This window comes from Impatiens glandulifera, chromosome 3 (genome assembly GCF_907164915.1).
Source record: "Impatiens glandulifera chromosome 3, dImpGla2.1, whole genome shotgun sequence".
In the NCBI taxonomy this organism is placed as follows: Eukaryota; Viridiplantae; Streptophyta; class Magnoliopsida; order Ericales; family Balsaminaceae; genus Impatiens; species Impatiens glandulifera.
Window position 1 is genome coordinate 3,493,389 of NC_061864.1, and position 25,572 is coordinate 3,518,960.

The 25,572-nt window shown below is 30.6% G+C and overlaps 2 protein-coding genes and 1 non-coding gene across 3 annotated transcripts; 1 reads left to right on the forward strand and 2 right to left on the reverse strand.

Annotated features, from left to right (window-relative positions):
- The first annotated feature begins 1,289 nt into the window (after positions 1-1,289).
- TRNAE-CUC lies at positions 1,290-1,362 on the forward strand. Its single transcript has one exon. It is a non-coding gene; the product is annotated as a tRNA-Glu (tRNA).
- Positions 1,363-7,763: 6,401 nt separating this feature from the next.
- LOC124928637 (probable galacturonosyltransferase-like 1) lies at positions 7,764-9,255 on the reverse strand. Its single transcript, XM_047468872.1, has one exon. It carries the CDS (start codon positions 9,211-9,213, stop codon positions 8,143-8,145), a length of 1,071 nt encoding a protein of 356 aa, XP_047324828.1. The 5' UTR covers positions 9,214-9,255; the 3' UTR covers positions 7,764-8,142.
- Positions 9,256-15,650: 6,395 nt separating this feature from the next.
- Positions 15,651-20,855, reverse strand: LOC124928635 (leishmanolysin-like). Its single transcript, XM_047468871.1, has 17 exons — positions 20,404-20,855; positions 19,606-19,959; positions 19,396-19,536; positions 19,190-19,322; positions 18,985-19,098; positions 18,846-18,919; positions 18,673-18,747; positions 18,496-18,588; positions 18,361-18,421; positions 17,903-18,235; positions 17,701-17,827; positions 17,523-17,622; positions 17,380-17,449; positions 17,153-17,305; positions 16,978-17,073; positions 16,343-16,671; positions 15,651-16,260 (listed from the first exon to the last, which is right to left on the reverse strand). The coding sequence occupies exons 1-17, from the start codon at positions 20,449-20,451 to the stop codon at positions 16,042-16,044; spliced, it is 2,520 nt and encodes an 839-aa protein (XP_047324827.1). The 5' UTR covers positions 20,452-20,855; the 3' UTR covers positions 15,651-16,041.
- Between the last annotated feature and the right edge of the window lie 4,717 nt (positions 20,856-25,572).

Sequence of the window (25,572 nt, forward strand, 5' to 3'; positions counted from 1 at the left end):
CCAAAGAATGGCCTGAATTCTTTTCAGAAATAAGAGAACTGAAGTTGGGAAATGAGTCCATTCCATTGTTCAGAACTAATATTATAATTTATTAAAAGATTGCAGTCAGATTCTGAAATTTTAGATTTTGTCAAATAACTAATTAAGGCACGAATTGAATTTCATAATTTAAGTCATTCAAGAATGAGGATCAATCAAAGCAAATCACCAAATCATTCAAAGGAAAGTTGAAGAAATCAAATTTAGTCGAAAAACTTATTTTTATTGTTAGGCAAACATCTTAGTAAAGGCTACACTTGAAGTAAAAAAAATTAAGTTTCTGAAATTTCAGCTTTGAAGTCCAACTTTAAAATCATTTTCTTTCGTTTAGCCATAACAAGTGACACTAAAAAATCACATAACCTTCTTTGAACTTCAACTTTTGCAAAACAAATACAGCAGGAGGCTGTCCAGAAAATAGAACAAACAGGGGCAGCAGCCTACTGTTTTTAATGTCTTTGAAAGTGATTTTGAATTTAAATGCAAACAAAGCCGATCATCATATAAAATTTAAATGCAAACAAAGCCGATCATCATATAAAATTTAACATTGAGTAAAATGGCTACATTTAATTTCTACATCAATGTCAAAATCGAATTCAAACCAGTGAATTCATTTTAATTTCTAGTTTGCAGCTGTTTTAAAAATATATGATTTCAAATGCAAAACTCAAAACACGGAAATTGTTCATAACAGGTTTTCCTGGAAGATTCTCTTATTTAAAAAACATCTTTTAAGCTCATTTAAGTGAAAAAAACTCAAACTACAGTGAGTTAAGGAAGCTGAAATCCTGAACTGTGACACTTTCGATTTTCATTCGTTGAGATTCAATTCAACTAGGTTTTGTGCAATTAAATTAACACCATCAGTATCATCATGTTGAACTACTACTTGGCCAAATTTAAGCTCATTTTATGAAGAGAGTAATAGTTTTCAAATCATCAACTCAAACTATAACAAAAAACAGACATGATCAGTTGCACCAAAAATTTTATGTCATTGGATTAAACTCAAAGCCTATTAGAAAAAGAACTTGAATCATCAAAGCCATTACATTGCTTATACTAATTCTATCTATCCATAATGGAGTAAAATAGACATACGGAAAAGTTATTTGTTGCGTTGATTATGAAGCGACATACAAGAATCCAATTCATTAAGGTAGCTTTTCAAAGAAACCAACAGCCTGTTTCACTGCAGAAGTTTTTTGTTTTAATCATTTATTTAAGTTTGTATTACAAAATCAAAATCCGTTGTAGTCTAGTTGGTTAGGATATTCGGCTCTCACCCGAAAGACCCGGGTTCGATTCCCGGCAACGGAATTGTTTTTGTGTGTTTTTTTCTAATTATTTTTGGATGGTAGATAAGTTGGTAGTAGCAACAAAAATGTAGTTTAAGTAAAAAAAAAATGTCTTAAATAATATAATGCCTAATAAGATTAACTATCTATTTCGATTTTCATGTAATGAATTTTTGAGCTACATGGAAGTGAGCCTTAATATCATGTCCCAAGGCCCAAAATATTTATGGACTCATTCAGCTTTATCAAGAATTGACATTTTTACCAAATAAAACAATTTGACAAAAATGTTTTGTTTCTGCTAGTCTTAGATCAAGACCCTAAATCATTTTTATGACTTTTGGGAAAAAAAAGTGACATTCAGCATTACCAAGAATTCACATATTTACCAAAACACAAATTGACAAAAATGTTTTGTTTCTGCTAGTATTATTAGATCAAGACCTAAATAATTTTTTATGACTTTTGGGATGAAATATTGTAGTTGAAAAAAATTCCACTTTGAATTTTGTGCTCTCCGACCACCGACAAATCGATAATGTTTTGGAATGGAAATATTGTAACCAGTCATTAGATTGAAATGAAGAATACCTCCAAACATGTCTTTTTCATTTCATCAAAAGTCATTGGTTCTATAGAACCAATAAATTAATCAATCATTCTTTATCTTAATTTTATTCGCTCGTTTTCTTTTGCTGACTCACAAACAAAAAATACATTTGAGAAGCCTGTCCGGATGAATTTATGTTTCTTTAAATAACTACTCCAAGATGAATTTATGTTTCTTTAAATAACTACTCCAACTTAAAGCGGAATGATCTTTACTTTCTTAATCAAGATTCTCTACTTGAGCTATCATAAATATTGAAAATTTCAGTTTAAAAGTATTAAAAAATAATAAATAAATAAATAAATAAATAAAACTATAGGTTAACAAGTCAATAATATTATTTTAATTCTCAACATTATTTACTAAATTAACTTACCCCTCTTAAAGCGTGTGGTGGGTAGAATGGTTCAATCATTTTGATGTAGTCCATATGTAGATAATAAATCCCTAGGCTTTGACATTTTTGCTCTAGTTAATTAATTGGATATTGCTACTATTCCTCGACCGACAACAACAAGATTCTAAAAATTTATTAATCATATTTTTCTTATGACAAATATTAATAATAATAATAAGACATTTGGCAATTCGACCTTAAGAAACTTCTAATTAATTAATTAATTATCAGACGGTTATATCAGCGCGATTGCCATTTGTCGCCGGATATCCATTTAATATGATATGTTATCATCGATACAAAGATTATTTTCAGCAAAAACAATTAAGTAATCATTATAATAATATTTATTAAAAAAAATAGAGGAAATACTTTTTTTATTAAAGAAAATAGACAAGGGCACGAAACAAAATTTCCTAAAATCCAATATTTTATTTCAAATTAAAATTGGATCAAACAACCTCTAACAACTTGTTCGAGAAAGACTTGTTATAGAAATAAACTGGTTTTCCTAGAAGAAACAAGAAATAAAAAATAAATAAATAAAAAAATACAATGTCTATCAATGAGGCCAACAACCGTTTCAATTAGTGTCGTGTCTCGTAAAAGGCACGAGGAGTCGTTAATGCGATCATCGATCTAATCATATTTGTAAGTTTTAAAACCTACTACTTATATGTCACCTTACAATAGAAACTAAAATTGTGATTATCCATAGAGAAGAAATCAAAGTAATAGCACCAGCTCGATCTAACACTAGTAATTAGCTAGCTAGCATGGTCCAAGTTCCCCTTTGGGCTTTAGCCTTCACTGGTCCCTTTCTTCTCAATTTCATCATATTCAGGTCAAATAAATATTTTCATTATCCCGAAGTAGTCCTGAGTTTGAGCCCGTCAAGTGACAAGTTATGCGCTTGATTAAATGGTTAAGTGAGTTTGCGGGATATGTGTTTAACCAATGAGAATTAGTCGCACTTTCCAAAGGAGAAGCGGAACCCAACATTCTACAAAAAAAAAAAAAAAAAAATATTTCTATCTTTCAACAAACATAACTTTATTTTCTTTTCTTTTTTTTGATTTCCTTTGCATGCTTTTTTTTTTTATTTCTTATTAGTAAGAACCAAATTAATAAATAATGTACTTATTTTAGTGAGGTTTGTGCCTTCTATCAAGATTTTACAATGGGTGACGTCACAATATAACAATTTTGAATATTAAGAAAAATATGTTTAGTGGTACTTGGCAAGACATAAAACCAAGCTAGTATTATCATTGAGTCCTTTAGATATCATAGTAAGAAATTAAGTTTTCAATTTGTCTTAATAATGAGAATGAAGTTGAAAATAAATCATGATTTAATTTTTCTTTAAAAGAATAAAAATAAATAAAGAGGAATGAAGTAGGTTTATGTCTGGTTTAAAAAGATGTAAATTGAGATGGGGGAGTGGGACCTTGAGATCATTGGGAGAAGACTTTATCGTGTCCTAAAGTTCTGAACATGGGTCCATTACCGACCGTACGCAGTAGGAACTTACTCCCAAATATGTCCGCCACAAATCACCCATACAAATACTATATACCCATATCCCTCAATTATCATTTTATTATACATATGCTAATTTAGGCCTACTTTTATAATTCCTTTTCCATTCTTATCAAATAGCTGTAACCAACGGGAGATACATGTTTAATCATGGGTTATTTGAAAAAAGTTGTGACTACCTATTAGGGCTAGTTTGATCTTGGGGTTTTCAAGTTTTTTTTTTATATAGATAGGTTTATTAACCTTGTTTGGTAAATAAAATGGGTTATTTAAGATTTGTTTAAATAGTTCAGGCAAAATGATATAAATGATTAGTTGTTTAAATTCAAACAAAAGTATTACAAAAATTAAAAGAAAAACATTTTAGTAATATAAAATTTTATTTCTTTTGTTTGATCATTAATGAACTGTTTTGTATTTAAAATTAATTACTAAAATGTTTTTTATAGTAAATTCAATACAAATAAATTAAAAATATTTTAATTAATAAATTAAGTCGTGATTTAATGAGTTTTATTTTTCTTTGAAAACTATGGGAAAAAAAACAATTCTTAAAAATAGGTGAATTATTTGAAATTAGTTTGCTGTAACTTAAAACTAGCAAGTATAGATTGATATGATTTTATAAGATTTCAACTTAAAACGTTATAAGTGAAAATGATATACGTGACATTTAATCTCTTAAACTCTTGACATTTGAACTAGTTACCCTAATGAATTATTAAATTATTTGAGTTATCTAAATTAAATAACTAAAATATTGTTTTTAAATGTTATAACTATACTTGACTGGAACAAATTGAGACCATATTAAATGTCCAAATATCATACCTAAAATATCATTTTAATTGAACAATATTTTACATTTTTCATCTAATTTGGACCATAAAAAAATAATCTATTTCAACCATGAACAATTTTGAATCAAAATTATTTGATTTCAGGATAAAACTTATAATTTTTGTGAATTATAATACCATATGTTTTGAGAAATATAAATAAGAACATCATATCTTAACTTTTTTGCTCACTTTATATAATATTTTTCTTTCATTTTTTGGGTGTCTTAATAAAATAAAGACTTGAAATATTGGAAAGTAGTTCAAAATTAAGGGTTTTTTTGTAATTATTTATTACAATCTATAAGTTAATCATTATAAATAAATTGACTTAAAAAACCTTAATTATGTCTGAAATCTTTTGCCCTTGCACTATATTTTTTAGAAAAATATTATTTTTATCTTAAATTCATTAAAATTTAAATAAATAATTAAGAATATCTTAACAATGTGTACAGCTCATATGGTTCAGACTAACTTAAATTACACTTGAAAAGGCAATGGGACGGACCTATAAAAAAATTCACCCACCTTCAATGTTTTTGAGAATTTAATATGATTTATGATGTTTTTGAAATTTTAATGACTAATTACGTCATAATTCCAAACATTTTTTTTGGAATCTTATAAAATTATAAATTAATGAATATAGTTTCAATATTTAAAATGTATAATAATAATAATAGTAATGCTCAATGAATTATATGACTTGTATTATTATGGTTTGTTTTTTCATGAATGATCTATTAATCTTCCTTTTTAATTGTGCCTATTTTCATTTTAAGAAAATGATACGTTTTGATCTTTAGATTTCTTAAGAGATTTTTATTTAAAATTTAAATTATCAAACAGGTTTTTTTTTTTAACTTAAAGATCAAACTTACATTGAGGTATCCCCTCTTCTAGCCTAGGGGCAACAGCGGCAACAAAATGTGGATATTCCCAGACCTCCATAATGAGGTGTTGAATTCGAGTCCGTCAGACGGCAAGTTCTGCAACTGATTAAATGTTAAGTGTGTTTGGGGGTTATTTGTTTAACTCGCGGGATTAGTCGCACTCTATTGGTTAAAAAAAAAAACGGTGTATTTATGAATCGTTTTAGTTTAAAAAAAAAATAGCAGTTTTTAGATTATATTAATAATGATTGCCAAACAAGGCTAACAATCCCATCACCCATGCCAACATCATGCCAGGATTGAATTATTTATCAATTTGTCATTAAAATAAAATTAAAGTGGTGGTTTTCATCCAATTATTAATTTTCTAATTAAATAGGTTTCAATGCATGATTCATCATTTGATTCCTGCCAAACACGTATGTTGCTAGTGAGTCAAATCTGTATAGTTAATACACTTCGGAGGCTGAGCAACCAATAAAAATGTATTTGTGAGAGAAAAATAAATAAAAGTTCAACTTAACCAAAAAATTAAAAAAAAAAACAGCAATCAAGAAAGAGAAAAATTAAAATACAAAATATCATAAAATTAATAAAACATTTTTTAATAAAAAAAAATAAGTAAAGAAATTTAGCTAGTTTAGTTTAGAAAAAAAAATATTAATATTTTTTTTATAACTTCCCTCCCTGAAGAAGTATATTAACATTGAAACTTTATTTCATTTACACTTATTAAATTTATCCAACAAAATATTAAAATATTATTTATTTTAAATTATTATTATTTATTTATATATTAATACTTTTAATTATTATTTTTATCAAAAATAGTATATATCTTCATAAAATCACTAACCATCATTATTTTTAAATAATTCAGGTTATAATTTTAACCCTAACCCGCAAAAACTCCTTACTATATTTTTCAAGGAATTTTTTATTATCATTTTTCTTCCGCTCAATTTTGTGTAATCACGGTATGATATAATCTATGTCATAGTTTTATACTTTTATATATAAAAAAAATTATGTTAAGAGAAATCTGAGTAGAAAACACAAATATTATCAGCCTTCCACTACAGTAAAACAAAAAAAATATCAAATGAGATAATTATAATCATAAATTGTGCAACAATTATAAGACTTTAAAAGTGATAAAATCAGAAGTGTTAAAGACGAAATGTCAAATATTTTATTCTCACTTAAAACTCTTAAAATTAAAATGAGATAACGAGTTTTCAACTAACTTCTTAAATAAATTAAAAAATTAGTGGCTAAAATAGAACGATGACAAAGAAAGAATTACAAATTCAGCCAGAAATCAAAAGTTCAGAGTTACCACCTATCCCTGCCCTTCCTTGTAATGACGTCACCATGAGCAGCATATGATTTCGATCATGCTTCATAAATTAGACTCAGCATGATGTATATAATAAATTAAGTTTGTACTTTCAACTAAAACGTAACAGCTACTTTATCTATAATTAATACCTACACCCACAAAAATATTTAATTTCAAAATGAACATTTAAAAAAAATAATAATAATAATAATTCTTATAGGACCATAGTGTCCGAATCAACTTAGACGTATTAAAGAGTCGGCTAAAACACTGTTTATGTTAATTTTATGATTTATTATAATACATATATTGGTTCATTTTTACTTTATCATTGATTTTTAATTAAACCAGACGAAAAATGTTTTGCCATAGACTTATTTAATATGATATCGAAAGAGATTTATGCTTACTCGTAAAATTCATAAGAAATAAAGATTCAAATGTATAAAGTAACTTTAAAAGTTTAATATAACTATAATTAGTTTATTAAACTTAAAAAAAATATATTATGTAGTTTTTCATACCGTTGATGTGATGTTTAATACATGTGTATTCATGTATATCTTTTATTGTCATGTTTTAAAATATTAACAAAAGTAAAGAATTAACTTTGATTTTCATATTAATGAGGAATTAAAGATTATAAATATATATATAAAAGATTAGTTAAACTTAATGATTGTAATATTTGACTGAGAGAAGAGAGTATGTACGTTGACCATAAAAAAAAATTCTCTTCTCTCGTAATTGCAATTATTAATTAATGGACATTTAATATATAATGTGGATTATTATTATGTAACGTAGTAAGTAAGAAGTAGTAATTTACAATATTAATAATCATCATCGTAATGTGATTATTAAGAATTCAATGCTATCTTACTTACCTGAAAAAAAAAAATAATAAAAATAAAGTTTTCCCTCCCTCTCTTTTTTCTCTTTCTCTCTCTACTAACGAAACGGACAGCATGCAGTTTGACGAGATGACACGTCATCATCATCTTCTTCCTTTAGCAGATTCAGTTAATTGAAATAATCTGCTTCAACTTCCACTTTACTGTGCAGCATTTACAGAAGAAGCTTTATTCTTTTACTTTGTCTTTTATCTCCACCTAATAATAAGCCAACAGCTAAGCTAGCTAGCTCCAAACAGAAAAACTCTCTTTTTTTCAATTATCAATCGAGCGAAAATGGTGTTTTCAGCAAATCGTATGGCGCCCAAATTGCATCCAAAGGACATGGCCGACTGGCATCAAGCCTGGCCCATGGCTTTCCTTTCCCGCTCCAATGCAACAGACTCACAGGACCAGAGTGTAATTCCCGGCAAAGTCCCCGGAAATTATCACCTCCAAGTCCGTGCTGGTTCCATCGATGATCAACGGGAGCAATTTTCCCGGCGAATACCAACAGAAATGGCGGCAACGAACCTAATTCGTATATCCTCATCCTCTTCTGAAGCACCATCCAGTCTTCAATCTTCGTCGTGTAATCGCCGTCCCGCCAACGATTCAGATCGATCACCATCACGCCGGTGTTGAAGTAACATGCCTTTCTATCGGAAAAAGTTGAGGATAGAGAAGGATTTGACCAGAAGGATAGAGTGAAATAGGAAGTGAAATTCGCGTTACAGTATTCAGGGGCAGCGAGTACGGCACCGCCGTAGAGAGGCGTAGCGGCGAGTTTAGCGATGTCGTCTACGAGGATTAGATCCGAATCTAGGTATACGATTCTAGTGACGCATAACGGGAGAAGATTTGCGAGATAACTTCGAGCGTAATTAAGCGGACAATCGAGTGCGGATCTGATTGATGTTGAAATGAGGCCGGCAACTGCGGCGGAATTGAAGATATAGATTTCGAATTTGAGGTAAGGGAAGGAAGTAGCGATGACGGTTCTGAGAAGAGAGACGTCTGCTGCGGCTACGAAATGGAAAATAACGTTCTGTGGACAGGCAGAGTGTTGGAGGACAGAGAGAATGGCGGCCATGGATCCTCGAATGTAGGTTAGATCGAGAGTCATTGCGACGTGGACTGCATTCTGAGAGCAGAACAAACCGTCGTCGTCGGAGACGGTGGGACAGTCGCGGGAGTTGTAAAACTCCGGTGCTTCTCTAAATTGTTGAGAGATAGAAGTGAAAACGGCTGCGCGATCACCGCCGCGATCGGCGGCGTGGGAGAATGTAGAGAAAGAGAGAATTAGCAGTAGAATGGTTTGGAGATGGAAACGCGATGGCGGTTTAGGCATCATCTCGCTTGGACTTCTCCCGGCAATGGAAGGAAGAAGACATGACCTGCTTTTAAATGAAAGAGAAATTGAAATATAGAGAGAGAAAGGGAGATTCATTATTTATTAATAATTAATTAATTAAGGCATAGGAAAAGATGGTAGCAGTCAATATTACAGAATGCAAGGCCTTGTTCGCACGTATATTTTTTTATATTCAGTTAAGTCAATTAATATATGGTAATTATTTTTTATTTTACTTTTTACATGTCCACTAAGAATATCACATATTCACACCATCGTTATTTCTCACTTTAATTTGTTAATTTGGTTCGATTTTTCACAATTCTTTTTATATAATTTGAAAATCATTGAATTCAAATTATTTAATTACATGTAATAAATTCGATAATTATTGATATTTAGTTCAAATTTGATACATTCAAATTCGATGATTATTGATATTTGGTTCAAATTCGATTAGATGAATATTGATATTTGGTATATACTCATTTGTATAGTCAAAATAATATGATATAATATAAAATTAGATTAATTTGTAGGCAAAATAATTGATGTTAATAAAAAATAATAATCATTATTTATAAATAGAGAGATCCCGGAAATGCCTTACCAACCACGCATAGTGTGTGAGATCTCTTCCCAAGTCATTTGAATTCACATTAATTTTATTAATTAAATGAAGTTTCCCCAATTAAACTCAATGAGTAATACTATACATATACCATTTTATTTTATATATTATCATTTCTTTAATTAAAAAAATTAATAATATAATCTTTATATTCATGATTCCACTTTAACTTGTAAAACCAGATATTAATTAACTAAAGATATGTAATTATAAATGAAGAACTAAATACAAAAGGTTAATCATTTCTTTTATAATTTTTTAAAAAAAATTGTAGTTTAATTAGATTAGCTATAATAATTCATAATTATATGTTATCATTAAAAAAAACATGCTAATAGAATTGCATATAATTAAGGCACACATTTTACAAATTGTTGTTGACACACATTTTATAAAGTCTTGTAGAAAATGATTTTATAAATAAGAGAATGGATTAATTATAATAGAATGAAGTCGATATATCACAGTCAAAGAAAGCAATGGATGAGCAGCCTTAGTTAATATATATAGAATTAAACTTGAAGAGTTATATAGTATATATATATATATATATATATATATATATATATATATATATATATATATATATAAGTTGAAGTTGGTATATATATGTTTTCAAGGAGTTTTTGCTTAAATTGCAATATAAGTACAAGTGTAGCAACCCCATTCTCTCTATCTCTAATCTGGTAAAACATTAATTACTTATAATGCAATCTTACAAGATAAGAAAAACAATTATTATTATTAATGTGTTGTATTTTTCAAATTGGCCTAGTAGTCTGCCATAGTCTCTTATTGCAATATCCTTTTTCTTGGGGGAATTATTTTGCTTTTATTGGAAAAGATATTTAGAAGGGTGTCATTTATATATCAGTCTTGATTGGGTCATGACTTTGACTATTTAGAGCTTCTAAAATTTTGGATCTTTTGGGAAAAATACATAAATTTTATACCGATTAATGTTATTTTAAAAAGATCAGATCTACAAATAAGATTCATCTTAAATGTTTTATCAATGACACATATATTTTCAATAAAAATATATACTATGTGATTTTCAATATGTGATTTTATACCTATCTTGGATGAACTTAGACATTATTAAAGTTTATTTCACTTTTTATTTTGTTTATCCGGTTAGTTGTCTTCCATTTTGTTTTTACTTTGTTATTCATTTTTATGTTTCACTTATATAAAATAATTTTATTTCAAAAGAAAAAATATTAGATTTTTGTGTGCATTTATCATTTGTGCCCTACTACTTTATGAAAATATTTACTCCATTGATTTGTCTATTTTTGAATTGAGGTGGGTACAAAGACACAGTTTGGACAAAGGCGTTTTGAAGAATTTGAAATTTAGGGTTCCTTTTAGAAAAGTCAATGTGAAAAAAAGTAAGTTAGAAAATATCTTTCTTTATTTTAATTAAGAACAAAGATAATAGTGTAGTGTGGAAGAACTGGTTAGCAAAATCATTTCATTTAAAGGACATCGAATTATTACTCATATAAACGTTGTCTAAACCTTAGGAACAAATTGTTGATCAATTGGTTGGAGATAAGGTTCATTATGTTGTGAAGACGTCTTAAAAACTTACATTATGTTTAATAAAATCTAAATAACCAATGTAAATTTGACGATATAAAGTTGGATCTTATTCTATTATCTATTATATTACAACATAGACCATAAAAAAAAAAAAAAATCAGATTCAAAATACAAAGTTCCCACAAAATGAGGGGATATATAGCATTAAGTTCATCAAAATAACTCCAAAATGATAGAACGTTTGACTTTATGAGTTTACTAATTAACATTAATTAATAATTAGAAGTTATAACTAGATCTGCTTATGGTGTGATTATACAAACAAAATTAATTAGTATTAGACTATTAGTACTGTAATTAAGTAATAATTATAATATTAAGATTAGAATTTATGGTATACGAATTACGAGGTAGAAAATCGTATGGCATCACATGTATGAGCAGACATATGCGCATGCATGCATTTTAGATGGATCCATCCATCATTAAATTATTTCTAGTTATTATACCCCCATACCATTTATTGTTTGCACCACTAGATTGACCATCCATTAACATAATCTCTAAAGTCCTTCACTTATTTTTATATTTTCATATTTAGGGTTCTTGAATAAACGATAAAATGAGCAATATAGAGAAATATCTCCACATCCTCTAACATTAAGTTTTATGATTTCATTTCAAACAAATAGTTATCAAAATAAAATTAAGAGCATTAATTAAGTGTATTCAAAATAAAACAATTTTAAATTTTAAGGGGCTTAAATACAAAGATAAATGTTTATGAATGGATATCAAAATCTAAAACATTACAGGAGCTTATTTAGGATTTTCTCAATTAATTATATAATATATGTCAATTAAGCTCCCTAGATCCAAAGTTAAATCTAGAATATTATTTAATTAAAGGAATTAATATGACTACGCTGCTTAATTATTATTTGAGTTCTCTATTTCTTTTAGTATGCCTGCAATGATCATTCTTTTTAGTACTTTCAAAATATATATATATATATATATATATTCAATGGGTACTTATCACCTTCACATTACCCATGTTCTAATAATAAAAATTGTGCATAATTAATTTGTTCAATAAACAATTTTTAAGTCTAAGTGTTAAATATTTTTTTTATAAAGGGTAGGAAAGTAAAACCTCAAACTCATGATCATGAAAAAGATGTTATTGTGTTTTATAATTGAGTTATAATTCTTCACTACTATTTGATTTATTCTTATCCCCAAAATAAATAATATAATATTTAAGTCACCCGTAGTAATTGTTTTTGACTTAGTAGTCAAACATTCATAATTACATAAATCCTTTATACATAGCTTTTTGACTAAATTGTCAAGTCTATTAACAGCTACCTATATATACATTCTTTTTTTCTTTTCATATTAAAGCAAGCCCGTTCCAATTATTTACATTCAAACCATTATCATAATGGCCATAAATTCATAAAAATAGCCCAGTTTTGTTACTATGGAGCCATTTGAAAAAAAATATATATTTATTTATGATTTTGTAAACGATCAAACACATTTTTATGCATTAAATTGTGAAGATATCTTATAAAATAAAATTTTATTTTAAAAAAACTGTTATATTTGAATCACTCATAATTAAGTGATAAAAAAACATATCTTTCAAGTTTTTACACTCCGATCATTTATACAAAAAAAAAAATAAAATAATTATAAATTATTCAAAATTTAATCATTCCCAAAATATTTTTTTATTAGCCACATCAATATATTTAACATCTGGAATTGAAATAATTCTTTTATTGTGAAGATGTCATATAAAAGTGAAAATCTAAAAAAAAAATTGTGTTATCTTCAAAATTATTATTGTATAAATTATTCAAATTTTAATTAATCAACATAAAATATTAGAAATTTTTTTAATTAGGCACATCAATATATTTAACATTTGGAACTAAAATAACTCTTTTATGGACTGTCGGGACAAGTAGGATTTCAACCAAATCTATACAAATTAGTAAACAAACAGAATAAGAAAATTTTCTAAAATATGGTACAAATTTATTTAGGTGACATGCATTTTATTCGTTATCACAACATTATATCTAGATTTTTTTTTATAAATTATAATTTTAAATGATATTTTTTTATAAAATATTAATTATATAAAATCAAATCAAATAATGAATTTTATATAAAATATTAATGTGTAAGCAATAAAAAAATAATATCAAAATATTAAAAAATTAATTAATAAAGTTCTAACAGTTAAATAATACAAATATGTAAAGATTAAAATTCTAAAATATTCAAAAATCACGAAATTTCTTTAGTATAATTTCAAAGGACAAACTCATTTAAATTAAGAGGAGCGATAGATGAGAAAATTTTGGAGTGGAAATGAGAGAGGAAATAGTGTGTCACTTATGACTAAGTGAAAAAATAATAATAAATGATGAGTTAAGATAAAAAAAAAAAGAAAAATTTTGTTATTTTTTCGCAAATCAAATTACAGCATGTCAATCCTCCAAATTCCTAATCCCTTCCAAATCCCCTCCCAAAATAATATAAAAAATATAAGAAAATTAATTAATAAAGTTTTAATAGTTAAATAATACAAATGTAAAGATTAAAATTCTAAAATATTCAACAATCACATAATTTCTTTAGCATAATTCCAAAGACAAACTCATGTAAATTAAATAGCAATAAATGAGGAAGGAAAAACAAGTTGAACAAACTAATTAAGCGGTGTCAATAAAATCTCTACCCAAAATTCTAAACAACAGTGAAATTTATCTTTGTCCAAAGATTAGTAAATAATGTCGATAAAAATCCTATCAAATAACTAACTATATGTTGGAATTTTAAACTAATTTTATTAATTAAATGGAAATGTAAATTTGGGTAAATAAATTAAATGTAATTTAATTCAAATAAATATAAATTCATACCAAATTCAAATTTAAAATTTTATTGAAATTTAATGTCAGTGGATAAGATCAAATGCCAAGAGTTTAAAATGACAAGAGTTTTGAAACATCTCATATCTCTTCTTCACTCATTTCTTTAGAATTCAAAATGTTTTTTATCTTTGTTTTCTTGAGTTTTCTTCGAGTTCTTCACTCATTTGAGTGTTCTTCGAGTTTTTCACTCAATCGAGTGTTCCTTGAGTTCTTGATTCGTCGTATTTCCATTGAAATCTGGTGATTGATTCAGATACTTTGTCAAGTTCGCTACGTAGTGATTTCGGTGCTGAATCACTACTAGATTCGTTATACCTTGGGAGACAACCATCTGTAATAAGCTTCAACACAAGAGAAGATAGTGTAACTATTTTAAGGGAAATGTGCTAAGCAATTGTCTTGAATCAACCTTGTATTATGGTGATTTTTTTTTATATTTTAATTTATATATATATATATATATATATATATATTTGTTATTTCAAGACAAGATATTTAATATTGTCTACGAATATGATTAAAATAAAAAAGAAATTTATAAGAATCAATCAAATATTTTATAAGGACATTTATACGAAAGATAAATTTCAAAAAAGCTCATTATTAGAAGAAAAAAAACTCCATATTCAACATTATTTTATTTTTCCGTCACCAACAGGGTGACAGAGAGCCGGCCCCGAGTTTTGGGCTGCTCCAGCTCCGGTAGAAAAAAAAGTATATATATTTTTGTTACCCTAAGTCAATTTAAAAAATTGATAAAAAAATTGTTTTTAGTGAGATTTAAACCCATAACTATATAAAAATTATAAGTTTTTATTCTTAACCACTAAATAAATGTTTAAAATTAAAATAAGTTTAACTAAATACCTTAATATTTTTAACAAGTGAACTGTCTTAGTCTGGCCCGATTGAGAGTATTATTTGAATTAAAAAGTCCAAAATAACAAATTTAATCCAGCTACATAGAATATCGCATCGAACAAAATATAACGTCAACTCAAATTTAAGTGGTGGAAAAAAAAACCTGAACTCTTTTATGCTAAAAATTGAAAGAGATAACTTTCAAATTCTTGTGGAAGTTTTTTTTCCAACTTATATTTAAAAACAGTTCACAAAATTTCATCCTCAATGAAAATCTTACTTAAGACATTTGGGCTTTATAATTGAATGGCCCTAAACTGTTTTTTTTTTTAAATAAAACAAAAAATAAAATGTAGACATTCAATGAACCTCAAAGTAGTAAGTATGATTTTTTTTTTTAATAAAGAAGTAATAATTGCTAGCTTACCCCAAAGAAGGAATAATCAGTGCAAAATAGGACATTTCATTTGACCTTCGGCCGAAATAAATAATAATAATAATAATAAACATTCCGAAATACATTTCAAATTAGTTACGATTTTCAACAATTTTTTGCTTAGTTTTTCTTTCTTTTTTCTTTTCCTCCATACTACAATTGCAATTTCTCTACAAGGAAAGCCAAAATCCCCTTCTTTGGGTGGGGATAGGCAAAACTCTACATTGACACTTTGCAAATCATGCCATTTTTCTAAAATCAAATTAAGACCTATCTTCTCTTAACCCCCCCCCCCCCCCCCCCAAAAAAAGACATAACAACACTACAACCAACCCCAAAGAAGGCCAATAAAAAAAAAACTGCCTATAATTTACAGAAATCCCCACTTTCTTAAGGAATCATAATATCAAGAACTTCAACCTTAACTTGGAATACCATGGCAACTCGATCATGCCAGACCCTGTACATTGCCCTTCTCCGTCTCCTTTCTCGTTGCTGAACAGGGTCTGGTCCGAGCAGTCAAGCGAAGCTGAACATGCCAAGTTGTATAACCGACAAGCTGAATTACACACGCGAAGCCTGTTGTCACCATCTCTTTCGCACTTCTGGATTGATATCTGTTCTCATAACATATTAACAGTTTTAAATAATAGTAACACTAAACCAGGTCCAGCCAATGAAGACTTTCTTAGTTCTTACCCAACAGGCTAGTTGCTGAGCAGCTGCTTTACAATGGCCATCCCGAGGCTTGACGATTCTCCACCATTTCCCGGGAATGACACCTGGTAATAATCGGTTGTAATTTGGGTTCACCACAACCTCTTCTAGCTGCTGCAATATGCTCAACTCACTAGGGGCACAATGTTGGCCCGGTCCATCGTTCTTCAGCACTTCTTTGCAAAACTTGAGGCTCGGAGTCAGGCTCGAGCTATTCTGGCATGTATAACCAGCATAATCTGAACAACGGAATTCACATACTCCGTTATCACATACTCCTCCATGAAGGCTACATTGTTCATCGCATACAGCTGCATACATAAAAGCAGCCTCAATCCCTAAAATACATTCCGTTTAAAAAGAAAAGAAAAAAAAAGATGAGGGTAAAATGGTCATTTAACCTAATGAACCACATTTTTTGGAAGGATACATTATCAAATAACCCAAGATCAAACACACCAAGGCCTTGTTCGAATTGGGCTATTTGAATAATTCTAAAACAACTCTCCATTTTTTCGTTCATCTCCTCATCAACCAAATTACCAAAATACCCTCTATTTTTTTAAACAAAAATCAGAACAAAATAGAGAGTTTTGAGAAAGATATGTTCTTCATACCGGTAGAGCAGTCGATGCCAGTATACCCAATTCGGCATTGGCAAATACCATTATCTAGACACTCGCCATGGCCATTACATTTTTTGGGGCATAATCCTTCAAACCAAGCCATGAAAGTAACCAAAATAAGTAAAATAAAATATTAATCGGTAACAAAAGGCACAAAGGAGCTTACTTTTACCACAGTTGTTGCCATGGAAACCGATAAAGCAATTACATCTCCCATTAATACAATCTCCATTGTAGTTACAAAAGTTTGGACACTGTCTAGACACCGGAACAAGTTCTGTGCTGCATAGTTCATGAAAAAGCGGGCAAACCAGCTGCCCTACAAGAACCAAACAAAAAACAACATTAGGGTTTTGTTGGGAATGATAGATGAGAAATAAAAATCGCAGCTACCATTAAAACCAGGAAACTGAATTGGGCCTCCGGCTTCAGGGCATACTTTCCATATACCATCAACAGCAACCTAATCAGATAAATACAGCTTCGTCAATATATCATATAACACAAAAAACCAAAAACATAATCAATACACAAACCTCTAATGAGTTGTTTAGGCATCGATGCTGATAACAACCATTTCCTTGAGTTGTCGAACCCCGTACAAAGCCTGTACGTACAAGCGATGAAGCCATACACCTGCAATTTGTTTAAATAAAAAATATTAGATAACACCCCTCTTAAAAGTTAAATTGACAAAAATTAAGAGCATCTCACCTCGACTTACTTCCTCGAACCTCACCCAACATTCTGTCGGGCGATCGAGCACTGTTTGTGTCTGTACACGATCCATCAGAATAAGCTACATAATAAGTGCAGTAATCAGCTAGCGACGATTGCCCACCTGCATTTTCCAATCCAAAAATAAATAATTTCTTCTTAATCAAAGAAAATAAAGCTGAGTACAAAGAAAAGAAACCTTTGTTTGCCTGCGAAAAATAGCGAGCCCATTGTGGAAGATCTCCATTGTAAGTCACAATAGGGCAATAGCCTTCGGCTTCCCTATTATAAGTACAACCAGAAACCTGTGTAGAGTTACAATGATAGGCTCCCTTCCATAGGTTACAAGGAGAGGAAACGAACTCTGTTCCTTGATTACGTCCCCAATCAAGTCGATCAGCCATGCTATAATTAGCCTGATACCATCCACTATCTTCTAACAAGGCAAGTGTCATTTTAGATACTACTGATCTTGTATCGACTGAACCCGTCATGATTTCATTCATCAGAAGCCTCTTCTCCCAATGAGAGCCTGATTCAAATTCACTGTTTTAACCATCTAATCTAATCTAAACCAGTCAAAAATACTGAAATACCTGACGTGCCACGGCCTCCACCATCTAATCTAATCTAAATCAGTCAAAAATATTGAAATACCTGACGTGCCACGGCCTCCACCATCTTCTAACTCTAAACCAGTAAAATTATCTGAGAATGCCTGCGTGGCGGGTAAAAACATGCTTAAACAAACATATTGCTGTTTTCTTTACAAATTACAGAAGTTAACCGTACCCCATAATGATGGCGTGAATGCATCACAACACGAGGAAGCACAACCCGTGTAACCATACGTCCAAGTTTTTCGTCGGTCACTTGTTCAGTAACCTACAAGAGTGAAAATGTTTTTCAAAATGGGACATGGCAATTGTAAAAAAAAGATTTTCAGGCCACAATGAAAACAACATTTACCCGGCTTCGCCTTCTCTTCCTCTCATCTCTAAAATGAGCAAATGCGTGAGGATCAAAACCAAGAACATGCATAACCTAGACATTTCGATAACTCAACAATGGTGAGAAAAAAGAACAAAGGAGACTTGATAAATCATAATACTATATTACCAAAAAAGGGAAAATAATTTCACCTCGTGTATAAGCGTAGCCGAAAGCAATGTTTCTGCTTCAGCAGTTAAGTGGCGAGGAGCAACATTCACATGTCCTGCATATTTCACATGTCAATATTCACAAGGAATTCACTTCTATTGAAAAGTTAAAGAAAAATACCGGCAACAGCACGACCCCATTGATCCCTTTCGCATGCTACTGCCCATGCTAGAGTGTTGCCTGTTGTAGGCCTTGTTGTTACCAAAAGAACTAAGTCTGCATCAGGAACACCATCTACAAAGAGCAACAAAATTAACTAAGTATGAAACAAACCAATTTTTCTTCTTTTTTGACAATAATGAAGCAAACAAATCTAGAGTGGTACCGTCAACATATTCCCTCGGAAGTTGTACGCCTCCATCTTGTCCACAAGCAGAATATCCACTCAACCTTAAATTCCCTTTCACAGGCTCAACAGCTAACGCCTTCTTGAACCAATCCGCTGTCTGCCCCAAAGCCTGTATTAAAAATGTAAACAACAAACCTGTTTTCAGACACGCACAAAAAGAAAAAAGAGTTGAATTGTTGTACCATTCTAAGGCGATGTCTTTTGTCTTCACCCGATATATCCTCCGAGGTGCAATTATAGAAGCAATCTCCAAAAACAGGTGGATTTCCACGAGGATTACAAAAGGGCATATGATGATGATTAGAATTTGCAGGCTCCCCAAGCTGATCCAACACAAAATTCGGGTTTAACAAAGTAAACAAAATCAAATATCTTAGAAGACTATAACTTGCCTTCACTATACTGCCAACGTTTATGCAATCCCTATCGGTTGAGTGGCCAACAGCATCGTAATTCAAATAAATCCTAATAGGTTGTTTAACTTGTTTATCCTGGACAACATTTGACATCCCGAGCAAAGCCCTTCCCTTGACGTGAAGAGAATCAGGGACAGCAGGCGGTTCATAAACCTGGGATGTAACCGAGTAGATTTTGCTGCCTGGCCGTCTTCTTTGTTCAAGTATCTTATCATGAATACAAGAATGTGATATGATGTTGTTATCCCTTCCCTTTTCTGAATCTACCCATGGATTGTTGTATTCTTTCCCTTCTGAACAGAACACCTCCAGCAACAAAATCAGTAAGATCTGGAGAATAGCAGAAAAGAATTGGGTTACTTTTAAACTCTGAAAGGAAACAATGGCAGTATGGATGTAGTAGTTAGTGTACATGCTTAATATGGTAATCAAAGACGGCACAGTGTTAGATTTTAGAATGCCCAGAAGAGAAGATTCTACCAGAAATAAACCCTAGATGCCATAAATAGAATAAAGAGAAGTAAAAAGGGATATGGATATTTAGGAATCTCTTTAGCTGCTAGGTTGAGGTTTCAGAAAGACGGATTCGAGAGAGAATTAATTGCTGAAACTGAAAGTTTCCTCTTTTGCTGAAACAATCTCTAGAGCGAGCTCATTCATTCACTCAGAAATGCGTGAAAAAGAAAGATTAGAGAAGATAAGTAAAATCGTGTAAATCTCCATTCTCGACGACAGCTGCCCTCAAAATCAGACGACATGGTATTGTTAATTTACCTGCGAAACGAAAGCGGCGAGCCGAAATTTGGTCCAAAACAACCTCATTTGTGTGGAAACAACACCACATCGGCTACCGTCAGACTTGAGCAACACTGGGCAAAGAGATTTCGTTAAATCGCCGGCAATTTCTCGATCGCAGACCACTTGGCATTTTCTCAGAGGACTGATTAATATGAAGGCGGATTCCGAGAGAAATAAAAGCCCGGTAATTTCTCCAAGAATGAACTGGGTCGAGTCGGAATTGAGAAGGAAGAGTCGTACGAGTAAAGACAGACAGGGTATTGTACAGATTCCGAGAGAGAAACTGCGGGTCGAATCGAAAAGCACGTCTATTTGTGATAATGGGGATTGCCCTCTTTTGGGTTTAGAGAGGAGGACTGGTTCTCAAGTGATAATAGCTTCTCAAAGATCCTTTCTTTTTTTCCTTTTTCTTTTCCAGAACTGAAAAAAATTGATGGTAAAGAAGGGGATTCAAAAGTTAAGTAAAGATTAATTTATTGGAACAGGTGAAGGTGGGTAATGAATAATGACTAACAAATCCCCTTTAATCCGTTTGAAAAAATAAAGATTAAACAACTGTCAAACACTTTTTACCTCTACAAAGACAGGTTGCATATAAAAATAAAATAAAAAATCTGTTGGGTTCAAGAAACATGGTATGTCCATCGCCATTAATGTTCATATGGTGGCCCCCCTATGTGTTTCCACCCTCCGTTTAGGTTTAAATTTGCGGAAGAAGAAGAAGAAGAAGATCATGATGATACTACTGATGATGATGAGTACTGAGTCTACATTATTTTTTTAATGTATCCAACGTGGAAACAGCTTTTAAATTCATGTCTATCTTTAATTTTGAGATTAATTTGTTAAGCCAAAAATTAAATGCAACAATCTGATCCAAGATGTGGTTATTAATTATTATGATAAGATTTATTTAAACTCCTCGTGTTTAGTCAACAAATACCTCAACTAATATCTATATTTTATATATTGGTTAATTGTGGCAAATAGCATTTATCATAAATAAATATTAGGCCTTATAGTTATTATTAGCATGATTACAATATATTACATATTTTTTTTGTTTTTAAATAGGTGGACAAGAAAATATAATGCATATAGCATCCAAAGTTTGACTCCAAAACATTTTTATACGGAAACTAACCAATATTAAAAAAAATGTTAATATATATATATATATATATATATATATATATATATATATGTAATAAAGTTAAATTTTAAAATATTTTATCATATAAATCAACAACTAAAAAAAGTATTTCTGAGAAAACTAATCTACATTTTCTTGTTTAAAATTAGATGTGATTAAACACCAAAAAAGTATTTTCAAATCTTTAAAAACAAATTACCCAAAAAATCAAACAGGAACAACCTAAAACAAATATTATAACAATGTCAACATGAACAATACTTAGAATTCTAACTATTATTGGAGGAGGATGATGATAAAGTAGTAGATAGTTTTTATATTCTTTAACATCATGGATTGAGTCTTTAAACTCGGATAATTTATATAAAAAAAAATTGTTTACATAATATCATTCCTAAGAAAAATTTCCACATTTAAAAAAAAAAAGACAAATAAAGACATCACACCCTTTTTTTTCTTTTTCTTACACGACTCCTAAAACATACTCATATAGAAATTACCATCCTTATATAGAACCGAGCAATATCGGTAGATATGACAAACTTTATTTATTGAATCACATTTTAAATATGAAATTTCAAAAAAAATATATTTTATATTCTTATCATAAATTCTTAGCCAAGTACGTTGAAGTGCCCCCAATTTATACTTATACATAACAATAAATCATGAATATGTGAATTTCGAAACTAACCTCAATTATATTTTTTTTCCCTAAAATTGAAATAAGAACATAATCTAATTTTACTATTTTTTTATTTAAAAACAAAACTCATTTATTACATTGTATTAATATCATTCTAAATATAAAAATATTTAATTTAAATACAAAAAGAAATTTTAATAATTCATACTAAAAAAATCTCAAATATTTTGTTTTTCAAAAATATCTATAAAAATAAAAAAGTAAAGAACCTAAAAGTTAGTCTCTAGTGAAAATATTAATAGTTGTAAATGAAACAAGAACATAGAATGGATGGGAAGTTCAGATTACTTCATAATATAGACTTCAGCCTTTTTAATGTAAACGTAATTTATTTATTTATAAATATATATTTTATTCAACTAATATCTTGTTTGTTTTTAAGGTCTATTCTAAACAAAATTGAGATGAATGCTTTGGATTATAAGTAAAATAACAAACCAGGCTAAGAAAGATGGAAAGCGTCGCTAAGAAATCCGGAAACAAGAAAAAAGTGATAAATTTTGGGGCCACACCTATTTAATTTGGCTTAGGTAAGGAAGGGACCTTCTTGTCTAAGATTTTCAAATAAGCTTGTTTGATCTGTTGGTTATCTAAAAGAAATTGAATTATAAATTAAAAACAATATTTAAAATTATTTTAATTAAAATGTTTTCTTATATTTTATATATATAAAAAAGAATATTTTAGTACTTTAATAATAAATTCAATTATTTAATAATTGAAAGAATAAATTATATGAAAAAATATTTTCAAATAACCATAATCAAGCTGGACAACAGTCATCCATGTTTCATTATCCATTTGATAATTGATATTTTATATTTTTCGTGGTTCCAAAAAGTCCCGAAAAGTGTCGGCAACAAATGATAGTTCTTTTCAACATAGCATATTTATTTATTTCCGGTTAATTTGTTTTATTTTAATATTAAATTTATTATAATATAGACCATTTTATTATTAATTAAAATTTATCATAAATCTTTACATCTCAAACCTTATAAAAATCCTAAACTATACCTTCATGATGATTTTTCTCAATCAAAGTTCAAAACCCATCACTTATTTTTTTTTCAAAATTCAATATATTACAATTAACCAGAATCAACGAATTTCACCTCAGCTTAAAACGTTTTAAGTGAGAATTAAATCTGTGATCATTAATATTTTAAGACAGAATTTCATTTTAACTTAAAACGTTTTAAGTAAAAATTAAACTTAGGACATTTAAACTCGGCACGATAGACACATCCACGACACGATCGGCAAAGGCGGCACGATATTGTCTTTGAGTCGGAAGTCATAAAATCGGCGCCAAAATCAGCATTGATCAAAGGAAGTGCGATCGGCATAAGACGTACGACACGATCGACACGGGCGGCACAATAGGGACAGACGACACAACCCGATCTGCACGGACAACACGATATTGTATTAATCAAAGGAAGCGCAATCGGCATAGGCGGCACAATATGGAAAAAACGACACGACCCGATTTGCACGGACGACACGATATTGTCTAGCGACGTTCTGTTGTGTAGTTGGCTTTGACTATTATTTCTGATTTTGATTTGTTTTAGGTGATTTTTTGGGATTTGTTGGTTTCCGTTTACTATATAGTTTGCTCCTCAATCAGGCTGGTTTGGGTTGGGTGGCTTTGCTGGCTCCTTTATTATAATTTGCTACTACAAGTTGTTGATTTCTGATGTAGGTCTGAATTGTTGATAGTTTCTAAGGCATTTGGTTGTCTGCTGCGCAGGCTGAGCCACGATGAGCCTACGCTCGACCAGCCTCCGCTCAACCAGTCTCTGGTCAACCAGCCTCCTCAACCGAACTAAGGAAAAATAAAGAAAATCTAGAGAAATTGGATAAAAGGGTTGTCACTTCTTCTAGGTGTCCGACCAGTCACAACACTACTGATGTAGATGACGTTGACTTCAATCCAACTGTTGCATCGACCACTTACATGGTTGGTCTATCAACCGGTCGCGCCCATCTCCTGACATATCTCCTAACTGGCCATGACGCCCCTCCCTTAACCGGTCATGTATTCTCCACCCCAACCGTCCTGGCTGCTGTCAACCAAACCAGTAGCGCTACTCTTTCGACAGATCATGTCATTGTCACCCTGACCGGTCACGATGTTATTTTTTTAGTTGGGCACACCTCAGCCACTACGGCATGTCACGACATCCCCACCCCGACCGCTCAAATCCTCGATAAATCGTGGACCATGGGACGAAATGAAATCGTAAATCTGGCGGGCATTAGGAACCAAATTCTCAAATCCCTCGCCCAGTTCCAAAGGCATGAACTTGTCATGACCAATGAAAGGAGTGAGCAAATCATTTGCCAATTCAAAATCTAATTCGAGCAAGATTGGAACTCATTCGACAAAACTAAATACAATGAAATCGTTCTGTGGTCGGTTAGTGTCATGAGGGAGTTCTACAAGTGCCCTAAAACCTATGCCTACACTACACAAACAAATGCAAATCAAACATGGCAAACTAATAAGGTTTGGGAAAAAACGGGACAACTAATTGAGGAAAGCTCAATGTGGATCCTAGCCTAAAACTTAAAACGCTCGAATACCTGCTCCAAATCGATCTCCCCCTAGAAATTGAAGAGGAATGCGTCAACGATTGAAAGCGAGTTGTCGTCGGTCACTTCATGGGCACCCACAAAGCCCCATTTTGAGCAATCAAGGCCGTCTTTTTCTGACAATGGAGCGAAAAGGGACTTAAAAAAGTCAAAGTCAACGACTTTGGCTATTTCTTCCTCACTTTTGGCACGGAGACCGAAGCCCAAGCCATTGCCGACCCAGATTTCACCTTAATGTTCAGCTTATGTTTCAAGTTTGCCAAATGGAATGAAGAAATTGACATCAATAGCAAAGCGCCACAATCTGAACAAGTGTGGGTGAGACTAAGAAACATTCCACCGCACCTTTGTAATGTCAAAGCATTTTCCTACCTCACTAGACTCATTGAAAAGCCGATTAAGCTCGATCCCAATTTTGACTCGTTTGAACGAGTCACGTTTTCTTGTGTTTGCATTGAGATCGATTCAACGAGTACAAAATCGGAAAAATTCAACTTAAGATGCCGGAATGAAAACATGGTTGTTATTGAAATCATGTACGAGCAGCCGAAAAAAGAGGACGAAGAAAAACAAAAGAAACCCGTGGCCACCCCCGAACAAGAGAATCTCAAGGTGGTTAAGAAATCCTATATCGAAATTCTTAAAACAAATGAAAACTACAACGAACACATGAACGAGAACCAAA

What these genes read in the sequence shown, in the direction of transcription:
- LOC124928637 (XM_047468872.1), bottom strand. Translation starts at nt 9,213, where the DNA reads ATGATGCCTAAACCGCCATCGCGTTTCCATCTCCAAACCATTCTACTG.
- LOC124928635 (XM_047468871.1), bottom strand. Translation starts at nt 20,451, where the DNA reads ATGAGGTTGTTTTGGACCAAATTTCGGCTCGCCGCTTTCGTTTCGCAG. An exon ending in ATGGGGTCGTGCTGTTGCCG is followed by an intron (nt 18,920 to 18,984) that starts GTATTTTTCTTT and finishes TGAAATATGCAG; the next exon opens with GACATGTGAATGTTGCTCCT. An exon ending in GTTCGAGGAAGTAAGTCGAG is followed by an intron (nt 17,623 to 17,700) that starts GTGAGATGCTCT and finishes AACAAATTGCAG; the next exon opens with GTGTATGGCTTCATCGCTTG.